The 15,146-nt window shown below is 55.4% G+C and overlaps 9 protein-coding genes across 9 annotated transcripts; 4 read left to right on the top strand and 5 right to left on the bottom strand.

Moving 5' to 3' along the window:
* The first annotated feature begins 61 nt into the window (after window positions 1-61).
* On the top strand, window positions 62-2,594 carry L226DRAFT_500724 (uncharacterized protein). The gene is made up of 4 exons (XM_067677790.1): window positions 62-190; window positions 249-406; window positions 462-1,457; window positions 1,509-2,594. Exons 1-4 carry the CDS (start codon window positions 133-135, stop codon window positions 2,490-2,492), a joined length of 2,196 nt encoding a protein of 731 aa, XP_067540890.1. The 5' UTR covers window positions 62-132; the 3' UTR covers window positions 2,493-2,594.
* Window positions 2,595-2,716: 122 nt separating this feature from the next.
* On the top strand, window positions 2,717-4,778 carry L226DRAFT_479002 (glycosyltransferase family 22 protein). The gene is made up of 6 exons (XM_067676822.1): window positions 2,717-2,987; window positions 3,038-3,142; window positions 3,193-3,323; window positions 3,375-3,533; window positions 3,585-4,220; window positions 4,273-4,778. Exons 1-6 carry the CDS (start codon window positions 2,742-2,744, stop codon window positions 4,622-4,624), a joined length of 1,629 nt encoding a protein of 542 aa, XP_067540891.1. The 5' UTR covers window positions 2,717-2,741; the 3' UTR covers window positions 4,625-4,778.
* Window positions 4,779-4,839: 61 nt separating this feature from the next.
* L226DRAFT_455172 (uncharacterized protein) lies at window positions 4,840-6,027 on the top strand (the record flags this gene model as incomplete). The annotated part of the gene is made up of 1 exon (XM_067675218.1): window positions 4,840-6,027. The coding sequence occupies one exon, from the start codon at window positions 4,840-4,842 to the stop codon at window positions 6,025-6,027; it is 1,188 nt and encodes a 395-aa protein (XP_067540892.1).
* A 189-nt stretch (window positions 6,028-6,216) lies between these two features.
* L226DRAFT_197691 (uncharacterized protein) lies at window positions 6,217-7,535 on the bottom strand. Its single transcript, XM_067672797.1, has 3 exons — window positions 6,733-7,535; window positions 6,562-6,677; window positions 6,217-6,504 (listed from the first exon to the last, which is right to left on the bottom strand). The coding sequence occupies exons 1-3, from the start codon at window positions 7,316-7,318 to the stop codon at window positions 6,406-6,408; spliced, it is 801 nt and encodes a 266-aa protein (XP_067540893.1). The 5' UTR covers window positions 7,319-7,535; the 3' UTR covers window positions 6,217-6,405.
* A 1,059-nt stretch (window positions 7,536-8,594) lies between these two features.
* On the bottom strand, window positions 8,595-9,706 carry L226DRAFT_197644 (uncharacterized protein). The gene is made up of 2 exons (XM_067672796.1): window positions 8,872-9,706; window positions 8,595-8,803 (listed from the first exon to the last, which is right to left on the bottom strand). Exons 1-2 carry the CDS (start codon window positions 9,561-9,563, stop codon window positions 8,752-8,754), a joined length of 744 nt encoding a protein of 247 aa, XP_067540894.1. The 5' UTR covers window positions 9,564-9,706; the 3' UTR covers window positions 8,595-8,751.
* An 82-nt stretch (window positions 9,707-9,788) lies between these two features.
* On the bottom strand, window positions 9,789-11,232 carry L226DRAFT_550369 (uncharacterized protein). Its single transcript, XM_067682746.1, has 5 exons — window positions 11,007-11,232; window positions 10,827-10,958; window positions 10,452-10,778; window positions 10,251-10,371; window positions 9,789-10,189 (listed from the first exon to the last, which is right to left on the bottom strand). Exons 1-5 carry the CDS (start codon window positions 11,074-11,076, stop codon window positions 9,958-9,960), a joined length of 882 nt encoding a protein of 293 aa, XP_067540895.1. The 5' UTR covers window positions 11,077-11,232; the 3' UTR covers window positions 9,789-9,957.
* Window positions 11,233-11,541: 309 nt separating this feature from the next.
* Window positions 11,542-12,725, bottom strand: L226DRAFT_500731 (CBD9-like protein; the record flags this gene model as incomplete). Its single annotated transcript, XM_067677791.1, has 6 exons — window positions 12,640-12,725; window positions 12,518-12,582; window positions 12,262-12,461; window positions 12,106-12,205; window positions 11,757-12,053; window positions 11,542-11,664 (listed from the first exon to the last, which is right to left on the bottom strand). The coding sequence occupies exons 1-6, from the start codon at window positions 12,689-12,691 to the stop codon at window positions 11,542-11,544; spliced, it is 837 nt and encodes a 278-aa protein (XP_067540896.1). The 5' UTR covers window positions 12,692-12,725.
* A 327-nt stretch (window positions 12,726-13,052) lies between these two features.
* Window positions 13,053-13,808, top strand: L226DRAFT_500733 (NHP2/L7aE family protein). The gene is made up of 4 exons (XM_067677792.1): window positions 13,053-13,224; window positions 13,279-13,339; window positions 13,392-13,495; window positions 13,553-13,808. Exons 1-4 carry the CDS (start codon window positions 13,162-13,164, stop codon window positions 13,709-13,711), a joined length of 387 nt encoding a protein of 128 aa, XP_067540897.1. The 5' UTR covers window positions 13,053-13,161; the 3' UTR covers window positions 13,712-13,808.
* Window positions 13,809-13,847: 39 nt separating this feature from the next.
* Window positions 13,848-14,817, bottom strand: L226DRAFT_530493 (ubiquitin-conjugating enzyme 9). The gene is made up of 8 exons (XM_067679873.1): window positions 14,721-14,817; window positions 14,584-14,667; window positions 14,475-14,523; window positions 14,394-14,417; window positions 14,236-14,345; window positions 14,108-14,187; window positions 14,028-14,048; window positions 13,848-13,975 (listed from the first exon to the last, which is right to left on the bottom strand). Exons 1-8 carry the CDS (start codon window positions 14,784-14,786, stop codon window positions 13,933-13,935), a joined length of 477 nt encoding a protein of 158 aa, XP_067540898.1. The 5' UTR covers window positions 14,787-14,817; the 3' UTR covers window positions 13,848-13,932.
* Between the last annotated feature and the right edge of the window lie 329 nt (window positions 14,818-15,146).

Genomic DNA, 15,146 nt, shown 5'->3' on the forward strand with positions numbered 1-15,146 from the left:
ACCCGAGGGGAGCAGCATGTCTCGTGAACGCATTGTACCGTACCTGTGCACCCGCGGTTCTTGTCTTACAGCCACGCTCTCACATCCTGTAGCGACCACGCCGACTGCCCGTCGTGCCCAGCATCAGTCGTAATGACGAGTAAACCCACAGTTGGAAGTGCGAAAAGCATCAGTGAGAGTCGCGCCGAAGGTATGTACGAGCCCATCTCTGGCGCTCATCCATAACTGACCGCTCGGTACGCTGACAGCCCTCCAGGCGCTCCTCGACTCGCTTGCGCCTGGCGCGGAAGCACACGGAGCAGAGAAGTTGCAGTCAGACCATGTCCGGAAGATATCAGACAAGCTGGGAGAACTCTTAGGCGAGGATGCGATGCCGGACATAGGTCAGCGGAATGAGAAGGGTGAGGTATGTCCCTCAGATCGCATGTTTCAACAATGTCGAATAGCAATCAATTATGTAGCTGCTTAACGAAGAGGGCCTACCGATTATCGACATTGTGGAACCTGTGCCCGCACCCGATGATGGTCCATCTCCAGTGGCAGCCGCCCCCATCACCTCTGGGGATTCGGACGTTATCCCACTGTGGGCCCTATCTGCCGCAGAGAAGGCCCTCAGACGTGCAGAACGCGATCGGTTATTCGACCTTCTTGAGGAAGAGGAGCGGGTCCAAGAAGAGAAGGAAGAAGAGGAGGAACGGGAACGTTTCAAGGTAGAGCTCGAAAAGCGCAAGCAGGCCGCGGAAGCGGAGATGGATGCATTGAAGAAAGCGCGAGAGATGCAGAAGAAAATGGGCAAAGCACTCCTCCGCAATCTGGTAGAGGCGCGCGATCGGGAGGAGCAGGAGAAACGTGACCTCGAGGAGAAGGAGAAGCAGGCGAGGGAGGAGCGCAAGAAGCTCAAGCCGAGGAAGAGTGTTACCTTCGCAGACCTTCCCCCGGACCACGAGTACCAGCCTGCTAACAGCGTTCCCATGCCACCTCCGTTCGACTGGGGAGACGTCGCACCAGCCAAGCTCCAGACCGGTGGGAAGAATCCCGTACTCACCAAGGCCCAAATGGACAAAGGTCCAATGCGCATGAATGTAGTGGAGCGCGTTTCTGGCATATCTCGTGGTCCCAAGTCACCTCCGCCACCGACCCAACCAGACTCGGACGACGAGTCTCAGCCTGGTTCCCCGGTTCCTGCTGACTCCGATGAGGGCGAGATCATCCTGTCGGACCACTCCGACAGCGAAGACCATCCTCCGCAAACTCACGATGAATCCGATGAGAGCGACTATGGCATCCCGGAGGACAACGAGCCTGTCGAATGGGACGATGAAGGATATGATTTCGCTCGCCATCAGCGAGAGATTGCCCTGGCGTACTATGAGAAGCGCGCTACAGTGGGTGCCGAAGCCTTAGCTGCCATGCGTAATCATGAACATACCGAAGGAGAAAACGAATGGGATCGGCCAGTACGTTTTGCTTCGCCTTGCCTGGTAACTGCTCTCTGAAACGTACTCCAGGTGGTGCCCTTGGAAGCTTCTCTGGCATCTTCCCCGCCCAAGTCGTTTGCCTCGCGTTTCAAATCCTCACGGACATCTGCATCTTCAACACTCCCGTCGCATTCTCTTGGCGCGAACATTGTCCCCGCGTCACAGTCATCTACCCTCAGGTCCGCTGTGCGGTTGGGTAAACTCGAGAATGACAACCTGGTAGGAGGCCAAGAAGGCGAAAGTGACGATGAGATGGACGCGGCAGCCAAGGAGATGTTGGAGATGCTCAAGAAGGGCGAAGTTGTCAACGTTGGACCGAGTACGTCTGCGAACGTCACCGAGACATTCCGGGCCACGGCCCCTGCAGTGCCTGCGACAGTCGGGAATGGTCCACCCTCAACTTCTGCCACGATACAGACTCCCGACGAGTCAGCTGCTTTTTCCAAACCAAAACCCTCAAAAGTATCCCAGTTCAAGAAGTCCCTCACTGAGCCGTCCACGCTCCGTTCGCCGTTGTCACCAGGGTCTGATCTCACCACCCCCACGAATACAATCGCACGTTCATCACCTAAACTTGCTTCACCGGTCGGAACACCAATCCCTGTTCCTACGAAGATGTCCCATGTCGCAGGACCATCGCGGAAAACTCCAGCAATACACAACGCGCAGATGCCTGGCATGGTCGTGGACTCGCCGTCTTTCCCAGCCCCAGGCTTCATCGCCTCTCCATCGACCTCCATCGACGGCAGTCCGTCTTCCGGCCAAGCCTTCAATTCCACAATCATTGAGTCCCCTTCATTCCTTAGTCCATCCTCTACAGCCGTTGGGACTCCTATATTGTCGTCTGTTCCAGGATTGCCTTCTGCGACCACACCGGTCAGTGCATCCGTTCTGGAACGCCGTCCTGTGGTGGACACCCGGGTGCGAGAATCTGCTCATGTGACGTCGCGGTCTGCTGGATCGACCCCGGTGGAAAGGAAGAAGGTATCGCGATTCCTCGCGGAGCGAACGTGATGAATTCTCCAATCCCTGTGACGATTGTTTGTCCTGTGTATCTGCATCGATGTATCGCTATAGTATCTATTACGACGCACTGAGAATGTATGTGCAGTCACTCTCGTACTGTTGAAACCATACGTTCTTCACACTAGTGTGACCGTGACGGACTTCCTGAAAGAGAGGCGCCCGTAACGGAATCGATGGTTCGCTGTCGAGTTGAAGAGCTTGCGCTGTGCGAGGTTGCTCCCGGACCAAGACGTGCACATGCTCAATCGCCCACTTCAAGCTGTCATAGTCCGTGTCGGAATTGCGCTCGCTACACGAACATTCTTTCAGCCGGACGAGTACTTCCAGAGTTTGGAGGTCGCGCACCATGCTGTCTTTGGGTATGGGCAGCTCACCTGGGAATGGCTCTCGCCGAAGCCTATCAGGAGCATCGTATATCCTTCTCTGAACATCCCGGTATATTGGCTCTTGAAGGTGTTGAAACTTGACGACACCGCTGCTCTGGTGCGTGCGTCATCTCTCGTCCGTTGTAGCGTTGGCTAACGTGTTCACAGGTTTGGGGACCTAAATTGGTGCATGGTTTGATAGCGGCGGGGACCGACATCTGGCTTATGCGCCTCACAAGGAGAGCCGTTGGTGAACGATACGTCAAAGCAGCCGTTAGTGTTTCCATACATGCGTGTTTGCTTGTAGCTAACTACAAAAGCAGTTCTATTTGTCTTTGACGTCGTTCTTCCACGGCCTGTCACTTTCGCGTTCTATCTCAAACTCCGCGGAGACGTCTCTGACAACAATGGCGCTGAGCTACTTCCCCTGGGACGTCGACCTGCCGTCGTGGAGGTAGGTCTCATTCACCCGAGTGTCGTGTTTTCTTTCTCTGACACAGTGCAGCGGCGGGCTGCGCATGACGCTCGTACTTGCAGCGCTTGCATGCGCCATCCGACCAACTAACACTGTACTGTGGGCGTACATGTTCGCATGGCTACTGTGGAAGCTCCGTCAACGGCCGGGAGACATCGCAATAGTCCTTGTGGAGGTCATGGCTATTGGGTATATCCTCCTTTCCTATTCACAAGAACACGTACTAAAGCTGATTGATAGATCGATCACCCTTGCCTCTATCTTTGCTTTGGATACAGCCTACTATGGAGAGCGCGTGTTCACACCGCTCAACTTCCTCTTGACCAATGCCTCGTCCGTCTCTCTGTTCTATGGAACGAGCCCGTGGCACTATTATGTGACACAAGCCATCCCTATTCTGTGCGCTCCAATGATCCCTTGGTTTCTTGAGGGCGCATACCAGGCTAGCAAGCCTGCGAGCTCTAGGCCGCTTAAAACACTTCTGGGCCTGATTGTCTGGACACTCACCGTGTACTCAATCGCCGGGCACAAGGAGTGGCGTTTCATCCATCCCCTTCTTCCATGCATGCACATTCTCGCCGCGAGCTCGCTAGCGGATTCAGTTGGCGGAGACTCCCAACAGAACCCGTTCCGACGTCTCAGCGCATCCCATTATTTTCTTGCGCTATCAATCCCGGCAATCGGCTACGTGATGTTGTTTCACGAAAGGGCACAGATTGAAGTGATCCACTACATTCGCAGCTTGCCAGCAGAACAGTCCATATCCATCGGGTTCCTCATGCCGTGCCATTCAACGCCGTGGCAAGCATACCTCCACAGACCTGACTTAGCCGATGACGGCAGGCTCTGGGCCCTTGGTTGTGAACCGCCACTGCAGTAAGTCAGTGGCACGTCGTAAATGAAACGCTTACCAATCTGAGCTTTACAGGGGCCAGAACGTGTCCGAGTACAAGGACCAGACGGACATTTTCTACGAGTCGCCCATCCAGTACCTGAAGACTCGCTTCCCGAAACGGGTTGATCCTCGTTTCCTGCCGTCACCGCTCCCGCGCTCAAAACCAGGCGTGACTACGGTAGATCCGCATCCATGGCAGCATGAGTGGCCGCAAAATCTGGTCTTCTTCGGCGCGCTGTTGGAGCATGAGGGCGTGAGGGATGTTTTACTTCGTCACGGATACCAGGAGGTATGGCAGGCAGAATACGGATGGGAAGGTGATGGACGCAGGAAGGGCGGAGTCCGTGTTTGGCGATTTGGACCTGCAGCACAGGACTCGGCGTAGTAGCTGGCGCAAGTTCGGTCACGCTTTTGTGGTTTGGTCTTGTAAGTTGTGGCTTCACTTTATACCACATCGGAAGCAAATGCCGTCGGTCCGACCTCCGATGCGCACAGGCGCGTTGGTGTTTTCCGAGCTGCTTTCCGTGTGTCTAGGCGAGTCCGCGTTGCTCTGGCGTTGCTCCTCGCACGCTGGCTCGACACAACTTGACAACAGCAATCATGACACTGACACTGACAGCTGCAGCACCCTCCTTTCCAGTTGAAGTATGGCTGCAGATCCTCCGCTGGGCCACACTCCACCCATCGACACATGCCCTCTACACATCCGAGTATTCCCCATTCAAAGCTGTCGATGTGAACATAGGCACACCCGAGACACTCTGCACCAAGCTAGCCCTTGTTCTCGTGTGCAAGGACTGGCGACGCTGGACCCTCCCTCTCCTATATGAGGACATCCAGGTGTCTTCTAGTCAAACCTTGAATCGCCTTCTACAGTCCGGGGAAGCCCTAGGTGACAACCTAGATGCCACATCCCGACGTCCAGCAGACTTCGTCCGCCGTGCACATCTCCCATACTCCAGCACGGCCACCTCAACACCTCATTCTCCCCGTTCCCTAGCCACACTCGCCCTGTGCTCGTCCCTGGACGTCCTTGTGAGGACTGCGGACGCATTTTCGCCGTGCGCATACGAGTTCAGCATCGAGTGCCCCCCGTTACCATCACTCAAGCGTATAGATTGGTGGCACCATAATGAAGCCGCACGCACCGGCGGAATCAACTCTCTCATGCACGTCCTCGGGGCGGCCCCGAACGTCGAATATCTCTCCGTCGGCGGGGAGCTGTGGCCCACATACCTACACACTGCCCCCATCGAACTCCCACACCTCACGACGCTCCGCTTCCGGCGGGTGAACGCACTCTTCGTGGTCACACTCTGCCGCTGGACCATCCCATCCCTGCGCCATGTCATCTTCGACAACGTCGCCGACGTCGAGCTCTTCTGGGCGTTCTGGACAACGTTCGGGTCACAAGTCCGCACCGTCGAGCTCGGGATCAGCCTGAAGTTCTACATCCAGGACTTTCTGGAGTACGTCTTCGCAGGTTGCACCCAGCTGGAGGAGCTCAACTACTACGTGCATTTCACGCATGCTCCCCGCACGGATCGTCCCCAGAACACGTTGAAGACGGTCGGACTCCATGCGCATCCCAACTCGTTCTTCTGCGTGGGCAGCGCCGAGTACTGGGAGCACGTTGGGCGACACTTTGAGGCATTTGCCTCAGCTGCGTTTCCGGCTGTGAAACGTGTGTTGCTGTATGGCGACTGGGCAGCAGCTATGGAGACGCAGGAATTTGATCGTATCGCACAACCACTACGTGATAAAGGATGCATGATCACAGTAGCGTAATTCGAAAGTTCAGCTTGTATATACATGGCAGGATTGGCGGAGATGGCTGAGTAGGGAGTCACATAGATTTAGAGACATAGAGCGATGCATGGCATGCATGACAGTCAGTAGATACTTGGGTGGATATCGTACGTAGTAGGTTCAACTCCTTTAATATACTAGTCCGTGCTAGACGACAGTCCGGGGTATATGAGCGTTATACTCGTACAGGTCGTTTTGGAAAGTCAGATCGTACAATTTAGACCGGTCATGAATGATACACATAATGTAAGGAATAGACGTTGCTAGACTGGGACAAGGACAACAAGGGGACAACGTAAGAGGGAAAATGCATAGGTACAAGAACGAAGACACGGGAGCACGAGAACAAGGGAAGCTTCACTGCCTCCGGTTATGGGTATAGCGGCTGGAAGACGACACTCCGAACGGGTCGGCAGTGCGTGGGCGGGATATGTTGCTAGCAGGAGGACTGCGCTGCTGTACTTGGGTGATGAGGTGGGGGAGCTGATACTGAGCACGGTAGGAGCCTACCACGGGTGTGGCATGAGGTAGAGGGTCGACCCAGGCTGACGGCGGGTACGGCTGGGGAGCTTGTCGAGAAGGAGCAGGGGCGCCATAGAATGGGAATGGACGAGCGATGATATGAGTGGCTGTGCCTGTGTAGCATAAACACTTCGCAGGACCAGTACAATAAGGAAAACATACTGTTGACTCGCCGTCTTCCGGTCCTAGGGTCGTACCCTTGTTGTTGAGGAACATGAGATGAAAGAGCACGCTCTGCTGGTCTCCCACGGTGATGAGAGCGAGAGCCTGACTCGGAGGTGTCGTAAAAGTCATCGTCGGATGCGCGCTGTTGTATACGCTCTTGGCTCTCACGCCGGCTACAGGGAGGACAGATAGTAGCAACTCTGGCACGAGCAGGCGGGGGTACGTGGCCGTAGAACGCATGTCCACAACGGGAGCAGACAGGCATGGCCGCAGGATCCCAGGCGGCTTGGTCGCCGCAAGGCGTCTCGTAGAGGAAATCCGGTTCCACGGATCCTTGTCTGGAGGAGCTGGAGTTAGAGCCACGCTCGGAGTCCATGGGGAAGATGAGGTCCGAGCTATGCCCGCCGCTAGACCGACTAGCGGAGCTCCTTGGCCGTGGGGAGCTCCAGCCTTGGCTTTGGCTAGAGTCAGATCCGTCTTGTGAAAACCGGGAGTAGGCGCGGCGGGCTGGAGGAGATGGAGAGCGTCTCTGCGCCCGCTGGTAGTTTGGGATTGGCCGAGGAGCCGACGGGCGATAGGACATGCGACGTGCAGGGGGCAGGTGCTTTTGGGAGGGGGATGTACAGGAGAGGTGGGGGAAGCAGGCGAAGGAGGGGAAGACAGCTTAAGTACTGCGGAAGCGCGACCACATACCTTTTGCAACTAGACGGCGGCAGTGGCCGGCCCACGGTGCACTCGGGGGAGTCTCGCCCAAAAGAGAGAGATGACACCGCGATTGTCTCCCGCGGGGCCGAGTCATACGGGGGGAAGAAGTGGATGCCGCAGCATTGGGACGAGCCGACGTCCGATATATTGAATGCAGAATGCTAGGGCGAGCCGACAAGGTTTTGCGCATGCAGCTTGCAAGAGTCGTCCCGGTGGGGGAAGCCGCTTCTGCTCGCGCATGCCCTTGCACGGCACTTGGGTCTGTAAAAGGCAAGTCCCACAACATCAGGTCACGAAACTAGACGGGTCGCTGACAGAAACCTACTAGAAGCTACGCGAATGTCGAGAATGCCACAGCCGTAGCGCATGTGTATTCGAGTCGAATCACTTATGCAGAGGACTCGCCGGATACGGACCCATGTTCTGTTCCACGCTCTTTGGGCGGCGGCCATTATCCCAATCTGGACACAACCAATCATTTGAGAAGTGTCGGCATCAGGAACATCTGCACACCAACAGGGTGGAGTACGAACCTTAACATGCGAAATGGAAGTTCCCTGCATAAGAGAACAAAGGGGGTTTGCAAGGGTTGGATGGGATCATGCAAGAAGGCAGGGCGATTCTCTTATAGGACCAACTCAACATGTGGTGGCTGTGACAGGTACCCAAGTACCACAACGTGATTGAACCCTTCCTCCGTGCGGAGGACAATGAGCTCGCTAGCGGCGGTGGGGAGCCAGGACTCTGCACTCGTCCCAAGAGGCAACTTCCACGTATGCCAACCCGGTGATATGCGCTGTATCGTGCCGCATCGCGCATGAGCGGCCTCCCGCACGAACACGGCCATCGGGGCTCCTGCACCAAGGGACCCCAGATAGGCAAGTCACGAACCTCGACGCCCACACCGTTGACATGCATTCCCTGCGGCTGAGAACGTCGGGAAGCCGACTGCGAATCACTGCATGATCCAAGCACCCGCGAGGCATTGCTAACGAAGGGTCCAAGGCATGGCCAGCAGACCACTCTGGCATTGCACAAGAGTGCGACGCGATACAGAACGCACCTCTACGATGTGAACAGGGCATAGTACAGCCTCACGGGTCCAATGTCCAACGATGCACAGAATAAGCGACTATCGATTGTGATATCTGGTGAGAGGATTCAGCGGTGAATTACGGATTGCAGGTGTACAGCTGGGATACGCGGCGGAGTCCAGATATGATACTAGAAGAGGACACTGTATGAATCCACCATCACCGACCAATCTTCATCCGCTGGGCCCGGTTCAACTAGGAGAGCTATGTCAATACGTCACAATAAGTGGAAGGTCCGATGGATACATACGCGTCTCCGCTTCTTCAACCTGGACAATACGACAGACGAGACGTCAGCAGTGCCCTAGAAGGGGAACAATGGACGACATGCACTCACTTGTGCTTCTTCATCTTCTTTCGCCGCTTCCGCTTGGTGCTATCCATGTATATCTCGAACTCCGCCTCCGCAAGACTGACCTCCTCAGCCCGGCCCGACGTCTCATCCAGACCGAGCCTCTTGAGGGTGTCCTCCCAAGCCATGGATGCTCCGATCCGATTGACGACCATCGCCCTCGCAAGCTGACGTGCGGCGTCCGCATCGGCATCCGGGATTATCTCCGTGTGCTCCTCGAGGGTGCCAAAATTGGCGGTCTCTAGTGCCGTTGTGGCAGGAGTGGAGAACGGTGAGGGGAATGACTCGAAGACGGACAGCGGATGTTGCGAGATCGTAAGAAGGGGGCGGTGGAGAGAGAAGAACTGGTGCAGCTTGAAGTCCTGTGGACTGAATTTCGGGTGCACCGGTGCAAACTGCGAACTGAAGGTGAGGACGGATGGTGAAGGGTTGTGAGAGCCGGCCGCGTCCGTGGAGGCACCTCCGGACGACATTGTCGCTGAGTCGTCCTTGGGGGAAGATGAGGAGGCATCTGCAGTAGTCGAGGATGATGAGTCGACCTTGCTCTTGCTGGAAGGAGGTGCGACCTTCGGGGACTTGGACGAGTTGAAGTACCCGCCACCTCCAGGCTTAGAGAAGACAGAGTAAGCCCTCCGAGCACCTGCTGCTGGACGCAGCAGATGTGCTAGGACAGACATCGCGGACGACGGGGAGAGGGCGTCGTGGTGGAGTTCGGCGACGTCGACACACTCCGTGCGTCTGGCCTACAGGCCCGCCACGTGGTATAGACGCTCAAATAATACCCGAAAGTTTGCGACCCGCTGGCCCCAACTCTAAAACCCCTAGTGAACTCCACGGTTTCTCACCTGTAGGCTCACCCGACACTAGTCATGACCCTACAGATCTCCCATCTAAACAATTGGGACCGACTCCTCCTCTAGTAACTGGTTTTACGTTGGGGGAGGGAGAGTCGGTAGATTGTATAACACTGTGAATATAAGGTACATGTGGTCCGAGTGTCCAAGTGTCCGAATATAGTGCGCACAGAGCAGAGGCAAGTAAGAATACCATGGAAGAGCAGGGCAGGAGGGATCAGGTCACAGTGACAATCTGCCCTTTCCCATCTTTTAGGATAACGAGCTCGCAGTCAATCTTCTCCCCCGTGTCCTGGCATACGACGTCCGTCGGGTCGACAGGGTCGAACTTAATCTGTCTGCGTTCCACAAATGAGCGCCCTAGGACCACGTCGAAGTGCGACTCCTCGGACAGATACACAGAGTGCGTAGTCCGCGTGCGGCCCACAGTAATCGGCCACTTGCCCAGGCTGTCGGAGAAGGCAAGTTGGTCAGCGGGACGGACCCTAACTGACCCCAATCGACGCTTACTTGACAAGCCCACTGTAGCCGTAGTATCCTGGCGCAGCATCTCGGGGTATGAAGCCGTTCTTGATCGCAAACTTGCGCGAGATGTACACATGGCGGTACCCGCTCTTGAGCAGCATTCTGACTGGGGGAGGCACGGCGCAAACGAGCACGAAAACGCATCAGGGCCCTGGGTGGGAACGAGTGAACATGCCATGCACTCACCATTGTTCACAGGGCCAATGCTCCCGATGACCGTACGGACGCCGTTCTCGTTATGGAACTTCTCGAACTCCTCCTTGAACTTGGGGACCTCGGCCTTGGGGGCTGTGTCCTTGCTGCGCCTGCGCGACTTCCCACTCTTTACAGAGGTGCTGTCTGGGCTCGCGGGAAGTTGGGGCGATGTAGGGTGGGACCTGGGGTGGAACATGTAGAACGAAGGGTTTCGGTATTCTGATGGTCGCGGCAGAGGTTGGTCTGGGTCTCGCAGATGTAGGACAGTCACAGGGGTGGAGGACTTCATCCTCCACGCAAATATTGAGAAGTCGGATTCTTTCGTAATGCTGAGAGATAGCAAAGTTGGCATGAGACAGAACGCACCATCATCCAAATTCCAGACTGTGTCATTCCATTCGTACTTCAGACAGCCCGGACGAACGGGTCCACCACGCAGCTCAGTGGCAGCCTTCTTGCTCAGCTTGTTATTCAATGTGTCGAGGGTGTCCTCAGGGTCTGGGGAGTGTAAGCCAGCAACAGCCATAGGTTACGCAGTATACTCACCAGAGTAAATGATTGCGAAGGAGGATGACGGCGTATGGACGTCAAGGATGGTAGGGCCGGATTGCGCCATGTCTTCGTGGGTTCAACGGGTTTGTGGCGATTTGTAGAGAGATAGAACAGTCAAACTGTATACTCGCGTGAGTTTATGTGTGTTCAGGACGCGGATGTAGGTGTCGCGGATGTCGGCCTGTCCCGTCGCCGTCGGAAGGCTGACAGTGAGTGTTCCCCGCAAGAACAGCTATGAACACCACTCCGTCATTTTCGATCGTAACTACATACCACGTGATCGTCCCCATACTACGATGCCGTCACTGTCAGCCTGTCCGAGAAGCCCGTTCACTGGTTGTCTCACACACAATCAGCAACTTCAAGCTCTGTTTACACATCTTAGCAAAGGATTGAACGTGAGGGCTTTGGCGAGTAGAAGCCTGCAGATGGTCAATATTGTAGCTCATGCGAGCAAGCTCTATTTTTTTCCGCATTCGAGTATTGAACGATGCCGCAGCATGTTCGTCGTACATGTATAGGTACGTGGCTAATTCCCCGGCTGACACTGGCTATAGTACGGCGGAGATACAGCAACGCACTTGAGACCCGAGGCACACGTGATGGGCCCGGCCCATCCAGTTCCGCCGCACTGCGCCCAATCAGCAGAGCCCTCAAACAAACCGCAATTCAACTACTAACCTGTCCGTACTGGAACGAACGAGTCAATAGTGGCGCAGCGGATGCGATGGAGCAAGGACGTACCGCTGACTGAGCTCCGGTTGGGGCGTTGCTCGTGGTGCTGGATGGCACCGAGGATGTGGAAGGAGAAGGGGCACCAGTTGTTGTCCCGGAACCTCCGCCCACGTATTGACTATACGAAGACGAGTGTGCCGCGCTGAGGTCTACGCCGAAGAAGTTGAAGTAATCGTGCTCCTGGAAGCTCGAGTTGATGTCTGAGGGGTCTTCTACGCCCGTCGTCGAGGAAGCGACGTAGGCTAGCACGGCAGTGCCGTTCAGGTTCCCCGATCCGAGCGAGCCTCCTTCCCAAACCGTGCAGTTCTGCGTATAGGTAGTTAGTGCTCAGGCGAAGTGAGCGATGAAGAAGTGGCACCTGGCAGCGGAATATGGCGTTGACGTGGGTGCTATTGACTGTCGACGAGGGGAGCAGGGTCACTGTGGGACCTGCACACGCCGTTGGAAGTATGTAGTCGCTGTAGAGTAATTGTACAGTCAGACACAACTCAACAGAATGACAGTGAGTACGTACTCCGTCCAGCGGGGTCCTACCATAATCTTGTTGGTATCGTAGGCCCACAAGGGGAAGAGCAGGCTGTTCGCCATCTGCCCTCCCATGCTGACACCCGCCCAGCCGTAGCTCACTGGGAAGACCACCTGGACAATATATTCGTCCGACGGAGGAGAGAGAGGAGGGAGGACGAGACCAATAGTCATGTCCTCAGCGGGGTCCTGCGAGGTCGACCTAGCGTCAAGCATCATATAGTTAGTACGTAACGGGGCCTTACAGAGTAGCCTTGAAAGCATATGTTGCTAGCAGCGTCGCAGTACGAGGAGGCCGCCTGGGCCGACGCTGGTTGGCCGCTATTTGAGTATGGGGACCAATTAAACATGCATAGTAGAAAGATACCCAGGGTGGCGGCGGCGACAGCGAAGCCTGCAGCAAGAATTTTGCGAGACATGACAGAGGTCGGTCAATGTTCAGCTGGGTGCCGGGGTGTCCGCTATTGTCACCCTGGACAACCAGTTCTCATTTATATGTCATTGCGCGAGGATTCTGCACCCGTGCACAATGTTGGTCGCCAACTGTTTTGATCGCTTCGAGCGAGTTCTACCAAGCTACATCCGCAGATGAAGCGTACGACTGGGACGAATATCCGCAAATAGAGCATGGCGACGAGCGTTCGGACAAAAGTCGCAGAAGGTGGTGGAGAACGAGGAGGTCCTCCTCCGAAGCGTGCCGAGGCGAAGGATGATCGGGTTACCATTTTAGGCTCCGGAAGCGCGCCTGTGGCCCAAATTTTGTGCAGCACTGCTTCGCCTCGGACTCCTTCACCCGTCCCCCGACTTCCATCCTGCTCACGCGCGGGATCAACTGACGAACACCGACCAAGGATCATTCAGACGTGAGGTCGTTCTAAAATCATTCACGATGGCCGACACCGAGGCGAAGGCGAAGGCATGGCCTTTGGCTGATGCCCCCCTCAACAACAAGGTGCGTTTTTCCATACTTCTTCCAGTTCGCTCTAAGCGCAAACATTCGGCATAGATTCTGGACCTTGTTGAGCGTGCGCAGCAGTACAAGCAGCTCAAGAAGGGAGCTAACGAAGGTGCGTCAGGTTTGCGTGTCTTCCACATGACCATGCACTGAGACCCCGCCAGCTACGAAGACTCTTAATCGTGGTATCGCTGAGCTCATCATCTTGACTGCCGACACTGAACCTCTGGAAATTCTCCTCCATCTTCCCTTGTTATGTGAGGAGAAGGTAAGCAGCAAATCTGCCGTTTCACATACTAGCCGCTTATATGACCCTGGACCATAGAACGTGAAGTACGTCTTCGTCGCCTCTAAGGCTGCTCTTGGTCGCGCTTGTGGCGTCACCCGGCCGGTCATTGCCGCCAGCATTACCACCAATGAGAACAAGGAGCTTAAGACTCAGATTGAGAACATCCAGAGGGCAGTTGATAAACTCATGTATTAGGCCGTATGCCCGATGTCTCAATGATGTGTGGGGTGACAGTGTGACTTGTGTCATCGCCCAAGATCTAATCAGTCATGCGTTCGTGTACAACGGGGACACGCAGGCCATGTGCGCTGTCCGGTCGTCCCACCAACATTCCGACCGCCGAGCAAACCATATCATATAGTGTAAGAATAACCCGACAACAATACAATGCAAGACGAAAACCAGGAGATACCTATCTACTTCGGGATGTTCTCCCGCGCTTGCTGTCTGACACGGCGTCTGCAGAAGAACGTGAACCTTCTGGTTACTATGGACGAACCACCTAACGTACTCATATGCCACCTTATCATTCCTGATTACGGCGAGCGTTAGCATCGAGGAGAGTGGGCGCTATCAATACGCGATACTTACTTGAACATCGTGTAAGCATCACTCTGCGCGGGATCGTTCACGTTGGGATCGTTCAGGAGTTCCTGGATACCAAGGAGAACCTGTGAAAGTATGAGCGAGAGCAATCATTCTGAGAGACTTCTTCGGACCTGTTTGATTGTAATCGCCGGTTTCCACGACTTCTCCTCGTCCAGAATAGACAAGCAGACAGTTCCTGAGGGGTACACGTTGGGATGGAACAAAGGTGGCGTGAATTTGCCTGGATTACTTGAGCATCAGAATTGCGCGTAACCACGGACGGACCTACATTTCGGCGGCTTAGATGGGTAGTCTAAAAACACAATCAGCTCTCATGGATCCATACGGACAGGGTCGAAAAGACGAGTACCTTCGGGAAATATCATCATCAGCTTGTAGACACCGCCTTCCCATGGTGTCTACGATCCATGCGTTCAGTAACCCACGCCAAGTTACAGGGACACCATGGGCATACGTACCCCAGCTTTTCCAGGGATGCCGACCTCCCACTCCAGAAGATTCATGGAGCCATCGGGAGCTTTGGTAGGTTTAGCATAGAAGCCCTGAACGCGTGTCAGCTACAAATGCGAGACTGCTGAAGATCTGTCCGGCATACAAAGGGGTGGTCTTTGCGCCACTGCTTGCGCTCCTCGGCGAGGCGAGCCCTACAGATCCCAGACATGACAGTTAGAGGTCAAGACGCGTTAAGCTCTCACCGGTGGCGGAGGCATGGACGCGTTGGGCGGCAAATGCCGAGAGGTGGGTCGATATGCTTTGTCAGCAAGGTGGGTACTAAAGCGGAAACGGGAGACTAGGACATCAGGCCGCGAACTTTGTTCGTTGGGTGACAACTCGACGCCCAGATAAACATGCCGGCCTTCCCGACATAAGTATGGTCCACGACGTATGAGTGCCTGTTGTGTCCTCGCCGCCTCCTCAGGTATACCCGTCCATCCCCGTTCCCCAGCACAGCTACTGTGACTCACAAACGCACACGCAGAGCCGCCGTAACTGTTTCGACTTTCGAGGTCGACTTCCTCGA

This window comes from Lentinus tigrinus (genome assembly GCF_003813185.1).
Source record: "Lentinus tigrinus ALCF2SS1-7 unplaced genomic scaffold L226scaffold_3, whole genome shotgun sequence".
NCBI lineage: Eukaryota > Fungi > Basidiomycota > Agaricomycetes > Polyporales > Polyporaceae > Lentinus > Lentinus tigrinus.